The sequence below is a fragment of the Macrotis lagotis genome, chromosome 1, assembly GCF_037893015.1.
Source record: "Macrotis lagotis isolate mMagLag1 chromosome 1, bilby.v1.9.chrom.fasta, whole genome shotgun sequence".
Lineage (NCBI taxonomy): Eukaryota > Metazoa > Chordata > Mammalia > Peramelemorphia > Peramelidae > Macrotis > Macrotis lagotis.
In genome coordinates, this window is record NC_133658.1 from 342060651 (window position 1) to 342078506 (window position 17856).

General features: G+C 38.5%; 1 protein-coding gene and 1 long non-coding RNA gene across 3 annotated transcripts in view; one reads left to right on the forward strand and one right to left on the reverse strand.

Moving 5' to 3' along the window:
* Window positions 1-17856, forward strand: part of LOC141505700 (sodium-dependent lysophosphatidylcholine symporter 1-like) — a 48469-nt gene that overhangs the window by 24215 nt on the left and 6398 nt on the right. For both annotated transcript variants that reach the window (XM_074211773.1, XM_074211772.1), the window contains exons 7-13: window positions 1678-1768; window positions 4022-4143; window positions 4987-5070; window positions 10994-11077; window positions 12274-12386; window positions 13732-13875; window positions 14608-14784. In XM_074211773.1, the coding sequence (XP_074067874.1) occupies window positions 1678-1768; window positions 4022-4143; window positions 4987-5070; window positions 10994-11077; window positions 12274-12386; window positions 13732-13875; window positions 14608-14784 (815 nt within the window). The remainder of the gene's footprint in view (window positions 1-1677; window positions 1769-4021; window positions 4144-4986; window positions 5071-10993; window positions 11078-12273; window positions 12387-13731; window positions 13876-14607; window positions 14785-17856) is intronic.
* Window positions 1-17856, reverse strand: part of LOC141505702 (uncharacterized) — a 52980-nt gene that overhangs the window by 23879 nt on the left and 11245 nt on the right. The window contains exon 2 of the long non-coding RNA XR_012473672.1: window positions 12327-12489. This is a non-coding gene — a long non-coding RNA (uncharacterized LOC141505702). The remainder of the gene's footprint in view (window positions 1-12326; window positions 12490-17856) is intronic.

The window sequence follows — 17856 nt, forward strand, 5'->3', positions numbered from 1 at the left end:
AGAGGGGGAGGAGGTCCACAGACAGAGGGATTGTTGATAAATTCTTGCTTCCCCCATTTTGTCCTCAGCCATGTACTTCATCATCATATAGGAGTCACCAGATACCCTTGCACTGAAGAGAGCTCACTTTCTAGCTAGGAAAATAATATATACACTGGGTATGATGCTAGGAAAGTCATTTAACTTTTGTTTACCCCAGTTTCCTCAACTATAAAGTAATAATAATAATAATAATAGCATCTACTGTCCATGGTTGTTGTGAAAATCACATGAAATAATAATTATAAAGCTCTTAACACGGTGCCTGGCATATTAAACCTCAGCTAATACCATTATTATTGTTATCAACTGAAGAGTAATTAAAGAAACTGAATGTGGGGGAGGGGAAGGTAGAAAGAATATTGTTCTCGAGTCAGATGCATTGAATTTGAGTCCAGAACTTATTGCAACTCTCTGTGTTGGGGAAATTCCTTATCCAGAATGGGCTTGAATTTTCTCATCTATAAAATAAAAGAGTTTGTGATAGATACAGATAAGATCCCTTCCAGTTCCGAATTCTTCACTCTAAGGGCCCTTCCTTCTGCCTCTGGGGCTTGGGTTCTAAGAACTCTTCCACCTCTCAAGTTTTGTGTTTTGTTTTTCAAGGACCTTTCCAGTTCTTGATTTTCTGTGTGCTATTTTCTGAAGCATAATTCACTAATAAGGGAGCTCTATTCCAAGGTCCCTTCTAGTTTGGATATTTAGTGTTCTATCATTATTCCAAAGTGAATTGCTATACTCAGTTTTAGCGGTTCTTTGATAATGTATTTTAGTTGCTTGTGGTACAGACTAGTACAATTGTTACAAGTATTCCCATTTTACAAATAAAGAAACGGATGCTTCTAAGAGCTCAAATGACTTTCACATTGACACAGGCAGGACTAAGGTCTTTCAGGTTCTACATACCCTGTCTATCCTGGGTTTATCAGGGAAAATCTTTTTTTTAATCAGAGATCAGATTGGATTTGTCCATTGAAAGATTAGATGAGATAAGTGAATAGCTGAGAAGGAAGAAATTATTGAGTTTCATGGTCAGAGAAGGCTCTGGTGCTTCTGCCAGAGCCTAGTTATTTCATTCTTGAGAGTATGGGTGTTTATTCTTCCTTCCCTTGAAGATACTCTGAGAGCTGACCAAAAGGAAATTGGGGGGGGGGGGGCATTCTTGATTTTCTCTCTCATTTGGAAAGTGGGATTTAGATGAAAATGGCAAAAGTTGGGTGGCTAGGTGGCATAGTGGATAAAGCACCGGCCCAGGAGTCAGGAGTACCTGAGTTCAAATCTGGCCTCAGACACTTAATAATTACCTAGCTGTGTGGCCTTGGGCAAGCCACTTAACCCCGTTTGCCTTACAAAAAAGAAAACCCTAAAAAAAATGGTGAAAGTCTTTTGCAGCTCTAAATTATGTGATTTCATAAGACAACTCCAAAAGTGAAAAAAGGTTTAGTGAGGAACTAATGCTAGAGCTCATTCACTTAGAAGGGTATAGGGAGATTTAAAGTAGTGACACATGAAGGGCCTTAAAGGATTGGTAGGATTTAAAATTGACAATAGAAATGATGGAAGGCCCTTCAGGTAGTGAGTACAGCATGTCAAAATATAATGAGTGCAAACTGACAGATGTCTCTCCTTATTCTGCAGCGAATGGCCTATCTGACAGCAGCCTTGGTCATCAGTTCTCTCTACTGCCTCTCCTGTGCAGTCGTTGTCCTTGGGGTGAAAGAGCAGCATGGTGAGAGATTTGGCTAGATGTGTGGGACACTGGTTGTTTGTCCTTGGGTAACACATAGCCTCTCTTTACCTTGTTGGCAAAATGAGGAAGCTGAACTAGATGACCAACTTACTGACCTTCTGTGAGAGCCTATGAGAGCCTAAGTTTCCTGAACCCCAATCCAAGGTTCTTTCTCCCTACATCTCACTTGCCTGCCTCTTCTACCATAGGACAAAAGGTTCAGAGCACCACGGGACCTCTAGGCCTCACCAGTTAAAACTAACTCGGCCTAGGCAGAGTCCACATCCAAACTGTGAAACAGCTAAGATTCCCCATTTGGTAAATCTCCTCTCTAAGCTTCCTCTCCTCCAGGCATAGTTTACCTCTCCCTCCAAAAAGCATGCCCAAGTTGGAATCTTGGTTCACTTCTACTGATAGGTAACTATAAACTCTCTTCCAGGAATGTTTGCATTTAATAGGAATCAGAATCTTTAACCAAAAGGGTGGGAATACCCAGCAATCTGACATAAGATGCTCCAGGGGGCCCCAAAGACCAAAATGTTCCTTTGAACAAATCAGAGGTGCTTCAAACCTGTTGGCACTATGAAGACAAACACATCAGGGAGGCCCAAGTCACTAAAGCCAGAACCAATCAGGTCCTGATCATCCCCTCCATGAATGCAGAAAGTGAGAATCTGACCCTGAACAAAGTCCCAAATCAGAAATTGAGGCCGGAGATATGAATCAATAGAAGATTAGAAGTATTCTGAAGAACCATGTGGGTCAATAAAGGGGGTGGAGTTGAGAGGTAGAAGGAAGCCTTGCATAGGAAGCCCTGAGAGGTAGAAGGAAGCCCTGTCACTGTGTCTGTGAGTTCAAGGTTTTGTGTGGGATTTTCATGCTGAACCCTCAAGGTACCTTGGTCATCGGATAAGGTCTTGTGGCAAGAACTGCCCACTTGAAGAAATTTAATGTAATTCAACACACCTTTGTTAAATGGAACTAAATTGCATGATATGGGAAATGTTGACAAAAGACTTCCCAATATGGCATGCCCATATCAAAGAAGGCACTGAGCAAAACAGAATTGCAATCCTCAAAAGAAATGTAAGATGCAAAAAAAATGAAAGAATCCACCCCAAATTTTCACATGGCTAGACCTGTGGTAGAGCATTTTGAGCTCATCTTGATCTGATCAACCACAGTTGGATACACTGTAACTTGATTCTAACATAATAATGTCATTTTGTTCCTCTTCAAGAACAAAGGACAACAACCAGCCATCAAATGACAGAGTACAGGATGTATGCTTATGATTGGGGGGAAAGATAGTAAAGAAACATAGCCCCTGCCTTCAAGGAGCCTGAAATCAAATGGAAACATCAAGAGAAAAAGAAATAAGTATGACACAAAGTAGGGATAGTAAGATGGTACAATGGATAGAGTGCCAGACTGGAGTCAGGAGGACCTGACTTCAAATCCAACTTCAGACACTAGTTGTATTACCCGGGGCAAGTTACTTAACCCCTGCTTGCCTCAGTTTCCTCAGCTGTAAAATGAGTTAGAAAAGGAAATGGTAATTTATTCTAATATCTTTGTCAAGAAAACTCCATATAGGGATATGAAGAGTTGGACATGACTGAACAACCACAAAATGACACAGAGTCTGACATGATTAGACTAAAGAAGAAATGCAGATTAAAGGCTATAGGAAAGTTGGAGGTAGATTCTTTTAATTTTCTTGAGCTGAATGGCTCTATAAGCCCTTATCTTCCTGGACTGCCAATTCTGCAGGCTTCTAAAGATCTCTTCCCTTTTCTAGCTTCACCTAATTTCTCACTCACCAGTTCCTACTCTTTCCCTTTTATGTGTTATTTTTTCTGACCTTTGAAGCCCTTCCTCTGATCACTCTCCCAAACTTCTGGGTTGCATGTCTTCTCCTTTCCCCATCATCTGTCATTTTTTTTAGAATTTTAGTCAAGAAGTTCAATTAAAAGAAACAGTTAAGCACCTATTAAGCCCTACATACTAAGAATACAAAAATTTCAAATGATATAATCTCTAATTTAAAGGAGTCTGTAATCTAATAGTGAGTCACACACAAATAATTATGATACAAAATAGAGTGTGATAAAGCAAATAGAACTCACAGGTAAACTCAGTCAGAAAGACTGGCAGTCTCCTGTTTATAGGGGGGGTCAGTCTGTATGCCTGAGTTCAAAGGCTAATCCTTTTGACAGAGAAGCCCCCTAAACCCGACTCCTTCCATTTCAGGACCGCTCAGCATCCCGGACCAGACCAGACTCCCATTTGTTAATAGCCTGTTCATTGTCATGGGCCATAGACCTTACACTCTCCTCCTAAGTGGATTCCTTTTTGTCTCCATGGCATTCCAGGTAAAAGGATAAGTCTGCTGAGATTCAACAGTGACCTTCCTGGGGAGCCCTAGGGATTAGGAAAGATTGACTCTAACTGAACCATGAATGGGGGAAATTTGAAAGATAACTTGGTATAGTGGAATAGCATTAGGTTTGGAGGTTCTGAAGACCTAGGTTCAAATCCTAGCTTTGCCAATAACAACCTTTGTGACCTTAGTCAAGTCAAGGACATGTCTCTGAGACTCAGTTTCCTCATCTTTAAGAGGAAGGTGTTGATCTAATTTGTCTTTAGAATATAACATCTACAAATCCTATCTGGAGTGGAGAGGACAGAACAGAACCCTACATCCCAATTATATTTTAATGTTTGCCCCCTCCACTCCATCCAGACCATAGTTGCATTTCATTGTACTATAGTGGGAAAAGCCCAGGAGACCTGAGTTCTGTTCCTACCTAAGCCAATAATTCACTTCATTACCATTGACAAATCACTTCTACTATAAAATGAGGGACTAGATTAGATGTGTTAAAAATTAATATTTATATAGTAATTTGTGGTTAATGAAGTACTTTCCTCAACAGTCTTACTTGGTAGTAGATTTTCTTCTCTGATTTATAGCTGGGGAAGAGATGGAATTTGCTGAATGTTCAGCAGCTTTAAATATCAGAAATGGGCATCAATGCCAAGTCCAAATATGATGCTCATTCACTGCATGATATTTCTACCTCAGTTTCCAAGTTCTTCTTCAGGGACTCCATTTGAGGAGATTCAGCCAACCTGTACACTTCCCCCATTATTAGCGCCTCTAGCTCTGAAATTTCCTGGATCTGCCTGAAGACAGTTTCCCTTCTCTCCCTCAGATGGCCCAAGGGATCTTTGCCTTCTTCTGTACCCATGCTGCTGGTCTCGCTGGGAGTTTCCAATACCTGGTGCTCATCCTACTGGTACAAAGTTTTGTTATTTGGGGGAGAAGTTGGGTGGGCCTAATCCCCCAATGCCTGAATCCCATCTAGGGATTTCTAGAAGGGACTGGACTGAGAAGGAGATTCACATACTATCAAAGGATTTATTCTCAGTCATTACTAAGAACTTTCTGGGCTATAATAATAATAATAATAATAATAATAATAATAATAATAATTGATATTTATATTGCACTTTAAAATTGTCAAAGTAGTTTTGGTACATTAGGGATGCAGTGTGGTCTTTGAAAATGTACTGGACAATTCAAGTTCATATGACTATGGGAAAGGTCAGCTAGTATCCTGTATGTATACCCCATGTGCTTCAGCAAAGATTAAAAAAAAAATAGAACAAAAGACTGCATAATAATCAAGAAATACAAAAAGAAATTACAGGAATTTTATTTACCTCACCCCAAACAGTACAAAAACTTACAAGTATTCTGACTAGAGACAATTCAGGGTTACTGGAATGAATGAGAAAATATTAAGTGCTTACTAGGAATAAAATCTAATAGTAAGGCATTCCTCATATCTGAAGCCTGCAGCACTCTTTTCTCAAAAGTCTAGGATAAATACATGAAGTCCAAGTTAGCTCTGAATCTTGTGTCACTATAACTCTGAATCAGGGATAGAAGAGGGGGTATACGCAGAAGCCCATAGGTACCTGAGAATCTTGAAGTCTGCAATTCTCTGTACCAGAGGACAGGATCCTGAACAGAAACCTACAGATATCTGACTGTGGCTCCCTGGAAGGCTGGAAATTTACAACAATCTGATGAAAAATGTTCGAGAGAACCCTGCAGACCTCCATGTTCTGAACACAGATGATCCCAGTGGGCGGAAACTTACAATATTCTATGTATAGGCATACGGGGGGGGGGGGGGGGGGGGGGATAGAAAAGGTGCCCAGGTAACTGAGGTCAGAATCAAACCAGACCTGATCATCCAATCTAAGAGTTCAGAAGGGTGGGTTCAGACATAATTCTAAAAGTGGAAGGGAAAAGTTTTAATAGTATAGAAAACTTTTAGACCCTCCTGATGAAAAGATCAGAGCTGAGTAAATACTGTAAAAGGTAAAACACAGCAGCCAAGAAAAATCTAGAAAGGTAAATACATTTGAATAATTGAAAGGAGCTAAATAATGATGGATTGCTTACATTCTAATAGAGACAAGTGTCCTTTCAGAAACCCAGTAGCTTCACTGGAAGTTAAATAAGACAGATGGCCTGGAGGTGGCTGAGTTCTGTTTTGATGGTCTTTGATGGGCGGGGAAGGGAATGAGATGAGAATATAGTAGGGAAGAAATGAGGAAATGAGAATTTTTGAGAATATACAAACATGGAGGAACAGGATGGGTTAAAAATAGGCATCATATGAACTTCATGCTTATCTAAGCCAGACAAAGGAGAACTAAAGCAACAGATAAGTAGATGCCCAGAAAGAACTAAAATAAGCAAAAGGGAGATGGAAAAGAAGGCTATGCAACTTATGAGAGAGGGTGGAGTTAAAGAAGGAATAGCCACAAGAAAAACAAACCTACAGATGTTCTAATCTTAAAAGGGTGATTAACAGGAAAGAAAGGAAGGGAAAGTATTGGTTATCAGAGTCTGGACAAGTGGAAGAAAAGAGAGGTGCATCTAACCCAGCAGATCTCTTCAATTATAGATCATATCCCTTCTCTTTCATCACTGTCTTTGTAAAGAGGAGTGAGAGAGCAAAGAGAGGGACAACAATAAGATGAAGTGATAAAAAATACAATTAATAATCATAATTATGAACATGAATGGGATGATTTCACCCATAAAATGGAAGGGGATAGAATAAGATGAGAAAACAAAATCCAACAATGCTAAAAACACTTGAAACAAAAATATTCAGACAGAATTAAAGAGGAGCTGGAACAGAAGTTAATATGCACCAGGGACAAAAAAAAAAAGGAGTAGCAATTATGATCTCAGATAAAACCACAGAAAAAATATACAAGGTTAAAATAAATTCTATAATATCTAAAGACAGCAAATTTATATATATATATATATATATATGTGTGTGTGTATATATATATAATATCAACACTTAATATATATGCATTGAATATCATCATAGCATCTAAATCCTTAGGAAAAATTAATTATGTTACAGGAAGAAATAGCCAGCAAAACTACAAAAGTCCAGGACAAAAATGTAATCTATCAAAATTTAGATAAATCTAACAGAAAATAAGATAGAAGTTAAGGATTCAATATCATTTTTAAAAATATAGATCTCTAGAAATTGCAGAATAAGAATACTGGAGATATACATATTTCTCTACTCTGCATGTCACCCTTACAAAAATTGACCATGTTCTAATGAATAAAAACTTCATAAAAATTCACAAAAGCAAAAAACTATAAAACACATTTACTGACTATAATGCAATAAAATCTTAATCAATAAAGGAACCTTTTAAGAAAATATTTAAATTTAAATGGACACTAAATTATTTAATGCTAAAGAATTAGTGGGTCAAGAAAATCATAGAAACAATAGATAATTTCATCAAAGAAAATGATGTTGAGATAACATACTAAATCTTTTAGAATGCAGCAAAAAAATTCATTTAGGAACCATTTATCTCTATAAGCTTTTTATCAATAAAAGAGGGAAATACCATATCGACAAGTTGGTCATGAAGCTAAAAAAGAAAAAACTAAAAAAAGCAACAAACTCAAACAACTAAATATTCTGAAAGTTAAAAAAATTAAGTTGAAAGCAAAAAACTGAATTGATAAATAAAACTAGTAACTTTTTAAAAAAGTAATAAAAGTATTACATAATCTGACTTTTAAGAGAGTATAAAACAAAATAGCAAATATCAAAAATGAAAAAGGAGAATTCATAACAAATAAAGAAGAAATCAAAGAAATAATTAGTAACTATTTTCTATATTACTTGCCAACAAAATTGATAAATAATACATAGAAATATTTCCAAAAACATAAAATACCCAGAAGAGAGAAAGAAATAGAGACTTCAAGTAGCCCAATATCATTTTTAAAAGTTGAACAAGCCATAAATGAACACCCATAGAAAAAAAAACCAAGACCAGATGGTTTTCAAAGCAAATCTTATAAAATATTCAAAGAACAATTAATTTCAATTTTATTTAAATTATTTGTAAAAATAGACAAAGAAGGGATTCTACCAAACTCCTTCTGTGATCTTGACACCTCAGAGAAATAAAAACTACAACTTTGAATTTCTACCTCACACCCATCAGATTTTTCAACAATGACAAAAAAGGAAAGTAACAGTTGTTGAAGAGGATGTAGGAAATAAGGCAAATTAATGTACCATTTATGGAACTGTAGACTGCTCCAATCTTCTGAAAAGTAATTTGGAACTATGCTTCAAACGTCACCAAAAAGTCAGCTTCGACCTATAATACCACTACTACACATATATCCCATGGAGATAAAAGAAAGGCAAAAGGACCCATCAGTAATATATGTGTCTATATATGTGTATATGTGTGTGTATGAGTATGTTTGTATGTTTATATATTTATATTTCTAGCAGCTCCTTCCATTGTAGCAAAAAAAAATGGAAACAAGATGGGTACCTATAAATTCAGGACTATTAATTCAGGATAAATAAGGATGCATGAATATAATAAATATTATTGGGTTCTAAAAAAATTATAAAAGCAATGGATTTAGAGAAATTTTGGAAGACTTGTATTAATTGTTAAAGAATGCAGTGAGTAGAGTCGAGAGAACAATTTATCTATGACTACAACATCATAAATTAAAAAACTACTTTGCAAGACTTACAAATATTGATCAGTAAAATGACCAGCTATTAATACAGAGGTTACTAGAGGTGCAAAATGAGATAATTTTGGACATGACCAATATGTTTTGTTATTTTTTTGTTATTGTTGTTTTAGGGGCAGCTAGATGGTGAAGTGGACAAGCACTGGTCCTAGAATCATAACAACCTGAGTTCAAATTCATACTCAGATGCTTGACACTTAATAGCTATGTGACCTTGAACAAGTCATTTAACCCAGATTGCCTCATATCCAGGGCCATCTCCAGTTGTCCTTATTCATATCTGGCCACTGGACCCAAATTATTCCAGAGGAGAAAGTGAGGCTGGTGACTTAGCCAACTCAAATCCAATTTTTGTGCTTGTTATGGCATCATTCCCCTGATGTCATGGTCTCTTGAAGAACAAACATCATCATCATCATCATATCTGTTTTTGTGAGGCAATCAGGGTTAAGTGACTTGGCCCAGGGTCATATGGTCATTAAATGTCAAATCTCTGAGGCCAAATTTGAACTCAGGTACTCCTGACTATCCACCACACCACCTGGCTGTGTGTTTAAAAAAATTTTTTTAAGTGCTACAGATGGGGTGGCTAGGTGGCTTAGTGGATAGAGCACCAGCCCTTGATTCAGGAGTACCTGAGTTCAAATCCAGCCTCAGAAACTTAATAATTACCTGGTTGTGTGTCCTTGGGCAAGCCACTTAACCCCACTGCCTTGCAAAAACTAAAAAAAAGAAAGAAAGAAAGAATAAAATGCTACAGAGAGTTGTTAATATTGCTAATAATCATTTTTAGAAATTCTATTTACTGCCTTCTCCAAGAAAACTTCCCTGTTTTCATCCCCTCCAATCTTCTTTCACCCAGCTGTAAATAATTCCTCTATCAACTAAGCTCTGAGAACTGTGTGTTCCTCTTCTGTACTTATTTGTAACCAAATTTATATTATAGCTGTTGGTGGAGGAGCAGGGTTAGTCAGAGAAAACTTCCTGGAGGAAATGGGACTTGAGTTGGGTCTTGAAGGAGCTACAAATTCTTGTTTTTCAGAGTAGATATCTTCTGACCCAATGGGAGAGCCTGATTTAACTCTGGTACTTTTCACTATTTAGGCCAGAGATCACTTGGGCCCTTCCTGGTCTCCCCTTTATTTTTTCTTTTTTTCCTTCTCTCCTCCATCCCCTTACTCTTGTCCTCCTCCATTTCTTTTCTTTTTTTTTTGTTTAACTATTAAATGTAATATTTCAATATAGTTTATAAAAAAATCTAACATTTTAAATGTTAACATTTGTAAAATAGCTGCATAGACCTCCAAAGTTCTCAAATATTCTATTACTTTAAACCAACAAAGAGTAAGGGAAAAGTCTCTTTCCTCTCTGTTTTTTGTGACATGGTTCTTTTTTAGTTCTCTTCCCATGTCTAATCAGTACTTCCCTCAACTGCCATCAATGGTATCCCAACTATCATTATCATCATCTTCTTCCTCTTCTTTGTCTTCCTCTTCTTCTTTTGGTCCTCCTCCTCCTCCTCTTTCTCCTCCATCTCCATTATCTTCTTCAACTCCTCATCTCCTTCTTTGAAACATTACTACTATTTGAGACTTTTTCTTCTTTCTTCCCTCCCCAACTCTTCCTCCCATGAGGTCTAGGCCCACCAGGCATTGCTTTGTGGCAGCTAAAGCCTGAATTGGTCTCCCATTATCTTTTTCTCCTCTAAGCAAATAAGGAACTAGTCCAATTAACCTAGCACTTCAGAAGAAGTGCTGAGGGGCTGCTAGGTGGCACAATGGATAAAGCACCGGCCCTGGAGTCAGGAGTACCTGGGTTCAAATCTGGCCTCAGACACTTAATAATTACCTAGCTGTGTGGCCTTTGGGCAAGCCACTTAACTCCATTGCCTTACAAAAGCTTAAAAAAAAAGTGCAGAACTGAAAGTTGAGACCTGAGTTCTAATCCAGATTTGCTATATTAGCTGACTCACTATGTGACCTGATCTTTGACAACCTATTTTCTAAGGTTGCCTCCAGCTCTGACCAAATCCTAGTCTGTTAAGCACCAGTACTAATTCTTGCCCATTCTGCTTCCTCCCTCAGGTGGTAGCCTCCTTCTCCATTCCATTCTGGCAATGGTACCTGGTGAAGTTTGGGAAGAAAAATGCAGTTTTTGTTGGGTTTTCAGTAAGTCTGCCAGGCTTTCCTGGCTAATTTTCTTAATTACACTGGGGTCTTGCCTGCTGATCTTCTTCCATGATGCTTCTAGCCAAGACTCCACACACCCTACAAGGAGGGGGAAGAAATCGGGAAGGGAAGAGAATACAGATTGTGGGGAAGGAACTAAAACTCAACTAGTTTTCTATCACCTGATCCTTTGGCTCCTCTATTCTTGAGATCGTAATACTTCAGGGATCCCACCTGTAGGGAGAACTGCCACTTTCAGTTTCATGGGTATAGAGAATCAATACTAAAGCTTTAAGGATTAGCTAGTCCAGATTCTTCAACTTGCCCAAGGTCACATAACAAGTCAATGTCAGAGCAAGAAAAAGAAACTTCTAACTTCTCTTTTTAGTCACAGGAAGAAATATTTAACTTAGGAAACAAAATTATAATATCAAGGGCTACAGTAACTCACATTTCTATACTAATGGATTTACAAAGTGCTTTATACTATCTAATTTTCTCTTCACAAAAGCCCTGGGAGGTAGTTGTTCTTATTTATTCCCATTTTACAGATGAAGAAACAGAGACAGGCAAAGTTTAATGACTTGCCTCACCTAGGATTCATATGACTAGTTTTTGAGGCTGAGTGAGGCTGTCTGAAGCTTCACTTAAGGCCTAGTTTTCAGTTCAGTGTGCCACCGAAGTCTCAGTGGGACCTTAGAGTTTTAAAAAAACCCTCTCCCCATCAAATCCCTGAGAAGTAGGTAGAATATACAGTACAATTTGTGTGTTATAAATAAGGATATTTAAGCTCAGAGATGAGCAAATAAATGAATGGTTTAAGGATTCATATCAAACAAATGATCAGAAAAGAACCTTAGATATCATAGGATTATAGATTCAGAGCCAGAAGGTCATGCAGTTCAACCTCCTTATTTTACAGAGAAAGATTTTGAAGCCAAGAGAAGTCAGCTAGAAAGTAAGCAACAAACAGAGCTGGGGATTCCAACCCCGAACCTCTGCCTCTAGATGGACTGCCCTTTCCATTGTTCCACACTGCCTGCCAGGGAGTTTGCCTGGCATCAGATCTGGTGGCACAGGAGAGAAAAGGACAGAGTTCTTCCCCTACCCCCCATTTTTAGTAGTGCCCTCCCTTTAAACTCCCCTTAGCTGCCTTCCTTCTCACTCTCCCCTACTCTACTGACTTTGATCTCCAGCTCATCATCCCAGCCTTCATTATTCTCGTCCAAGTGACACACAACTTCCTCACCTTTGCTCTCACCATGATCCTGGTGGGCTGCAGCACAGCCGTGCTCTTCTTGTTGCCATGGTAAGTATGGGCTCCTGCCAAGACTGTTCCTATTCTTCCAAAGGAGATGGGCAGGGGTGGCAGGAGGAAAGGAGACTTTTGTATCAGAGATTCAGGATTAGGGCTGGATTGAGAAAGAATTCATTGAAATTGAATTGCAAATGTTCTAAAATCACAAAATATTAGAAGTAAAAAGGACTCTAAGAATATAAAACAAAAGACCAGAGTTGAAAGAGATCAAGATCATCAAACATCAAACTAGAAGAAGACCTTACAAATCATTTGGACCAGAGGTTCATGAACTCGGTTTTTAAAAATATTTTGATCGCTATTTTAAACTATAATTGATTTCCATTATATTATATTTTATGCATTGGAAACATTATTCTAGAAAGGAGTCTCACCAGATTGCCAAAGAAGGAATTATTAAGAAACACTAGTCTAGGTCAACCCCCTCATTTTTAAGAAGAGGAAACTGAGTCCCAAGAATTTCAAGTGACTGACTTCAGGTCACATGGTTATAACCTTAGCAGTACAAAAAGACCCTATTGTATAGGGTGGGAATAGATATAATAGGAAGAATTTCCTACTAATTGACCTCTGGGAGTCATGTCTAAGGGCTGTTACTACCAAATAGTTAGCCTAACCAGTTCTGGCATTTTAAGACAAAGGGAGAACACTTGGAGCTGGGAGAGAGGAAAGATGTCTGGGAAGGGACTATTACAATAGAAATACTTTATACACTCATTGCTACTAAGAGACCTTCATCACTCTGGCACCAATTTCTTCCTAAATTACAGCTGCTGTTTACCTCCTCACATATGCTATTGTAGGACCCGAGCTGAGAATCAGGAAATTGGGCTTCAGGTTCTGGTTCTTCCAATGAACTATTTTGTGACGCCCTCACCCCTGAGATATAGTTTTCACATTGTTTGAGGAAGGGACTAAAGGAGATGATCCTTGGGTTTCTGTCCATTTTCAACACTACATGATCTAAGTAATAGCTTTCTAGTGGGAAAACATAGATGCAAGAAAGTAAAGCAGGATAGCATATCAGAAATTTGTGGCAACATTCTGGTCTTCCACTCTTTCCATGGAAACATACTTCCTTTGTGGGCAGGAGGCAGGGGAGGATGATCTAGCTTACTGGACCTCTTTGGTATTGCCTAGATCAAAAATGTAGGATCAGTTAGACACGTATCATAGAACTTAGACCTAGAAAGGACCTTAGACTTAATCTTTTCTAACCTCATTTTGAAGCAGATGAAATTGAAACTCAGAGAAGGGAAATGACCTGCTAATAAGCCACTCTCCTTAGCAAGCAAATCATCTCCATTATTTCAAGTCTTTGCCTTCCCTTCTATAGGTCCATGCTCCCAGATGCCATGGATGATTTCCAGCTGAAGAATCCCAGCTGCCAGAACCTAGAAGCATTCTTCTACTCTTTCTACATCTTTGTCAATAAGTTTGGAGGTGGTCTAGCCCTGGGGATCTCTACCATGAGTTTACAGTAGGACTTTCTTTAATCTTTTTGTTTCATGATTGGTTTTACAAAGGGAACTTTGGCTGTCTCTATGAAGCAGTTGCTTTGGCACTCTCCTCCTCCTCATCCAGATAAATGGCTACATTTAGTTGACAGGTCCTAGGAACAGAGACCTCAGGAACTCACTTGTAACTTTCAGGTATGAGGTTTCAGGGTTTTTCCTATAATAGATGAAAAGTGTTCATGGAAGAAATAAGAGATCTAAGCTTTCCCACTGATGGTCCCAGAAGATCATTACTGTGGATGTGAAAGGTCTGGGCCTATCACTAAGGTTTTTTAGTGGTTAGGGTATCCCTAAGGGAATTTCAGGACCCATGGATGTTCCTTGGGAAAGGTAAGACCTAACCTGATCCTAAAGGTTACAAGATCTGGCCTAAACCATACTGTATATATTTATCTTAATGATAACAATTCAAAATTATCATTCAGAATGACAGGAAAATTAAGGAAGGAAATGTTATTAAAGAGAGAATATTGCCAGATGTGGCATGGAGGTAAGAAGGGCTTTAGAAAAGTGCTGGAATATGGGAACATTATTATAAAACCCCAGTAGTGGTGTAGGAGTTGGGAAGGAAAGGGTTAACATAAGTTCTGACTCTAGCCATTTCCCCCCAAAAAAAATTATTGCCATGCAGCAGACAGTTGATCCATAGGGATGGCCTTGGACATCATAGCCATAACTCTCTACTGTGTGTTTAGTTTTGCAGGCTACCAAGCTGGGAACTGTGAGCCAAACCCTATGGTCAAACTGATTCTCCGAGTGCTCATGGCCCCTGTTCCTATCACTTTGTTAATCATTGGTCAGACTATCTTCTGCTTCTACCCCATTGATGAGGAAAAGAGGAAGGAGATCAGAGCAAAGATGGAGGCAACCAAGTAAGTCTTTGAGGCTTTCCTATAAAATAGAAGGAAAGGTCATGTCCTACCTAGACAACCTGGTATAGTGGAAAGAGAATGTCCTTGGACTAGGATTGGGGAAAAAGGAGATAAACTTCACAATATATAATAGTTTCCTTTTCTAGAGTACTTTACAGTTTCCAAAACTTGTCACAGGGACAGAGAACAGACTATTACAGAAGGGGAAATGGAGGACTAGAAACTTTCCACAGATATGTAGCTAGCCAATATCAGAGTCAAGTCTTAAATATGGGTCTCCTAAATCTAAAGCTAGAGTTCTTTGTTCTGCACTGTCCTAACAGTGTAGAGAGAAAAGAGAAGAAAGCCCAGATTAGTCTTGAAAGATACTCACCTTTAACAGTCAGGAGGAAAGTGAGGAGACTAGGGAAAGAGACAGAGAAAGGGAAGTAAGAAATAAAGATGGTACATCACAAGAGTATATTGTCAAGAAAGGAGAGGGCATTCAACCTATCCTAATCCAACACACACTTGTATTAAGCACTTACTATGGAAAAGCATAGGGCTAAGCAGTAGAAATACAAGAAAAAAAGGAAAAACTCCTTAAGAAGCTTACATTCTATTGGGATGACAGAATATGTATAGAGAGGTAAACACTAGGCAATGTGAAAAGGGAGAAAAACACTGAACAACAAGGAGATTCAGAAAAGGGTTTGAGTAGGAGGTAGGACCTGAGCTGAACCTCGATGGATTCTTGGAGACAGAACATTCCAGGGATGATATTCCCAAATATGTACAAAGGATTGCAGATAGGAGATAGTTGAATTGAGAACTGCCTAGCAGGCCAATTCATCAACAAGGATGTACATGTAGTCTAAAGTGTCAATGGCTACTCAAAGGTCAGAGAACATGAAAACAGGAAAAAATTATCCATTGTATTTGGGAATAAGGAGATGACAGTTTCAATATAGTGGAGGAATAGAAGTCAAATTCCGTGGGGGGGGGGGGAGAAATTTGGCATAAAGAGAAGGGAGGGAGGCAATGTGTAATTGGATGACAAGATCAAGAAAAGGCATTGTTTAAAGCTAAAGGATACCCAACTAGGTTGCACAGTGACAAGAGCTCCAAAACTGAGTCAGGAAGATTCATCTTCTGAAGTTCAATCTGGGTTCAGACACTAACTGGTGATGGAGAAAAAAATGGCAAATCATTCTGATATCTTTGATAAGAAAACTCCAAATGAGGTCACAAAGAGTCAGACATGACTGAACAACAAAGTGGAGTCCCAAGCATGTTTGTAACTTGAGAAGGGGAAGGGCAGTAAAGAAAGAAACTCTAAAGATGTATGAGATATGGTGGAAGTGATTGATACAGCAAAATTTCAAGGCAGAATGAGTTTGAGCATATAACTTTACAGTATAAATTAGGGGAATATATAGAGTATACATTAAGCTTTAACAAGGAGGAAGGTATCTTTTCCATTAAGACTAGAAAGGGAGTGGCTAGGTGATGTAGTGGATAAAGCACCAGCCCTGGAGTCAGGAGTACCTGGGTTCAAATTCTGTCTCAGGCACTTAATAATTACCTAGCTGTGTGGCCTTGGGCAAGCCACTTAACCCCGTTTGCCTTGCAAAAACCTAAAAAAAAAAAAAAAAAGACTAGAAAGGAAGAAGGGCAGGAGTAGTGAGAACACTAAAGATTAGAAAAATGGAAGGATTTGAAGAGGGTTAATATGGGATAACCTCAATAAGTAAAACAGGATGCCAAATCATCTTCTGAGAGGAGCTAGTGGAAGAGAGAATGGACTTTGAATCTTTAGTTGTTGTTTTGGGGGTTTTTATAGTTTTTTGAATTTTACAATTTTTCCCCCAATCTCACATCCTTCCCCCACCCCACCCCCACAGAAGGCAGTCTAATAGTCTTTACATTGTTTTCATGCTATACATTGATAAAAATTGAGAGAGAAATCATATCCTTAAGAAAAAATAAAATATAAGAGATAGCAAAATTACATAATAAAATACCTTTTGTTTTTAAATTAAAGGTAATATCTTTGGTCTTGTTTAAACTCCATAATTCTTTCTTTGAATACAGATGGTATTCTCCATCGCAAAAACCCCATAATTGTTGCACTGATGAAATGAGCAAGTCCATTAAGATTGATCATCCCGCCCATGTTGCTATTAGGGTGTACAGTGTTCTTCTGGTTCTGCTTATCTCCCTCAGCATCAGTTCATGCTAATCCTTCCAGGCTTCTCTTAATTCCCATCCCTCCTTGTTTCTAACAGAACAATAGTGTTCCATAACATACATATGCCACAATTTGTTCAGCCATTCCTCAATTGATGAACATTCACTCAATTTCCATTTCTTTACCACCACACAGGGTTGCTATGAATATTTTTGTACAAGTGATGTTTTTACCTTTTTTCATGATCTTTTCAGGGTATAGACCCAGTAGTGGTATTGCTGGATCAAAAGATATGCACATTTTTATTGCCCTTTAGGGCAATTGCTCTCCAAAAAATTGCTCTCCAGAAAGATTAGATCAGTTCACAGTTCCACCAATAATGCATTGTGTCCCAGATTTCCCATATCCCTTCCAACACTGATCATTATCCTTTCTGGTCTGGACTTTGAATCTTTTTTTTTGTTTGTTTGTTTAGGTTTTTGCAAGGCAAATAGGGTAAAGTGGCTTGCCCAAGGCCACACGGCTAGGTAATTATTAAGTGTCTGAGGCTGGATTTGAACTCAGCTACTCCTGACTCCAGGTCTGGTGCTCTATCCACTGTACCACCTAGCTGCCCCTGGACTTTGAATCTTTTTTTTTTAGGTTTCTTTTTTTTGCCAGGGCAAATGGGGTTAAGTGGCTTGCCCAAGGCCACACGGCTAGGTAATTACTAAGTGTCTGAGACCGGATTTGAACCCAGGTACTCCTGACTCCAAGGCCAGTGCTTTATCCACTGTGCCACCTAGCCACCCCTGAACTTTGAATCTTAAGGAGGAAAGAGAAGGCTTTAAATAACCATTGGACAATATGAAAAAGAATCAGTCAAGAGACAGACAAAAGGTTTACCACGGAGTGATGAGGTT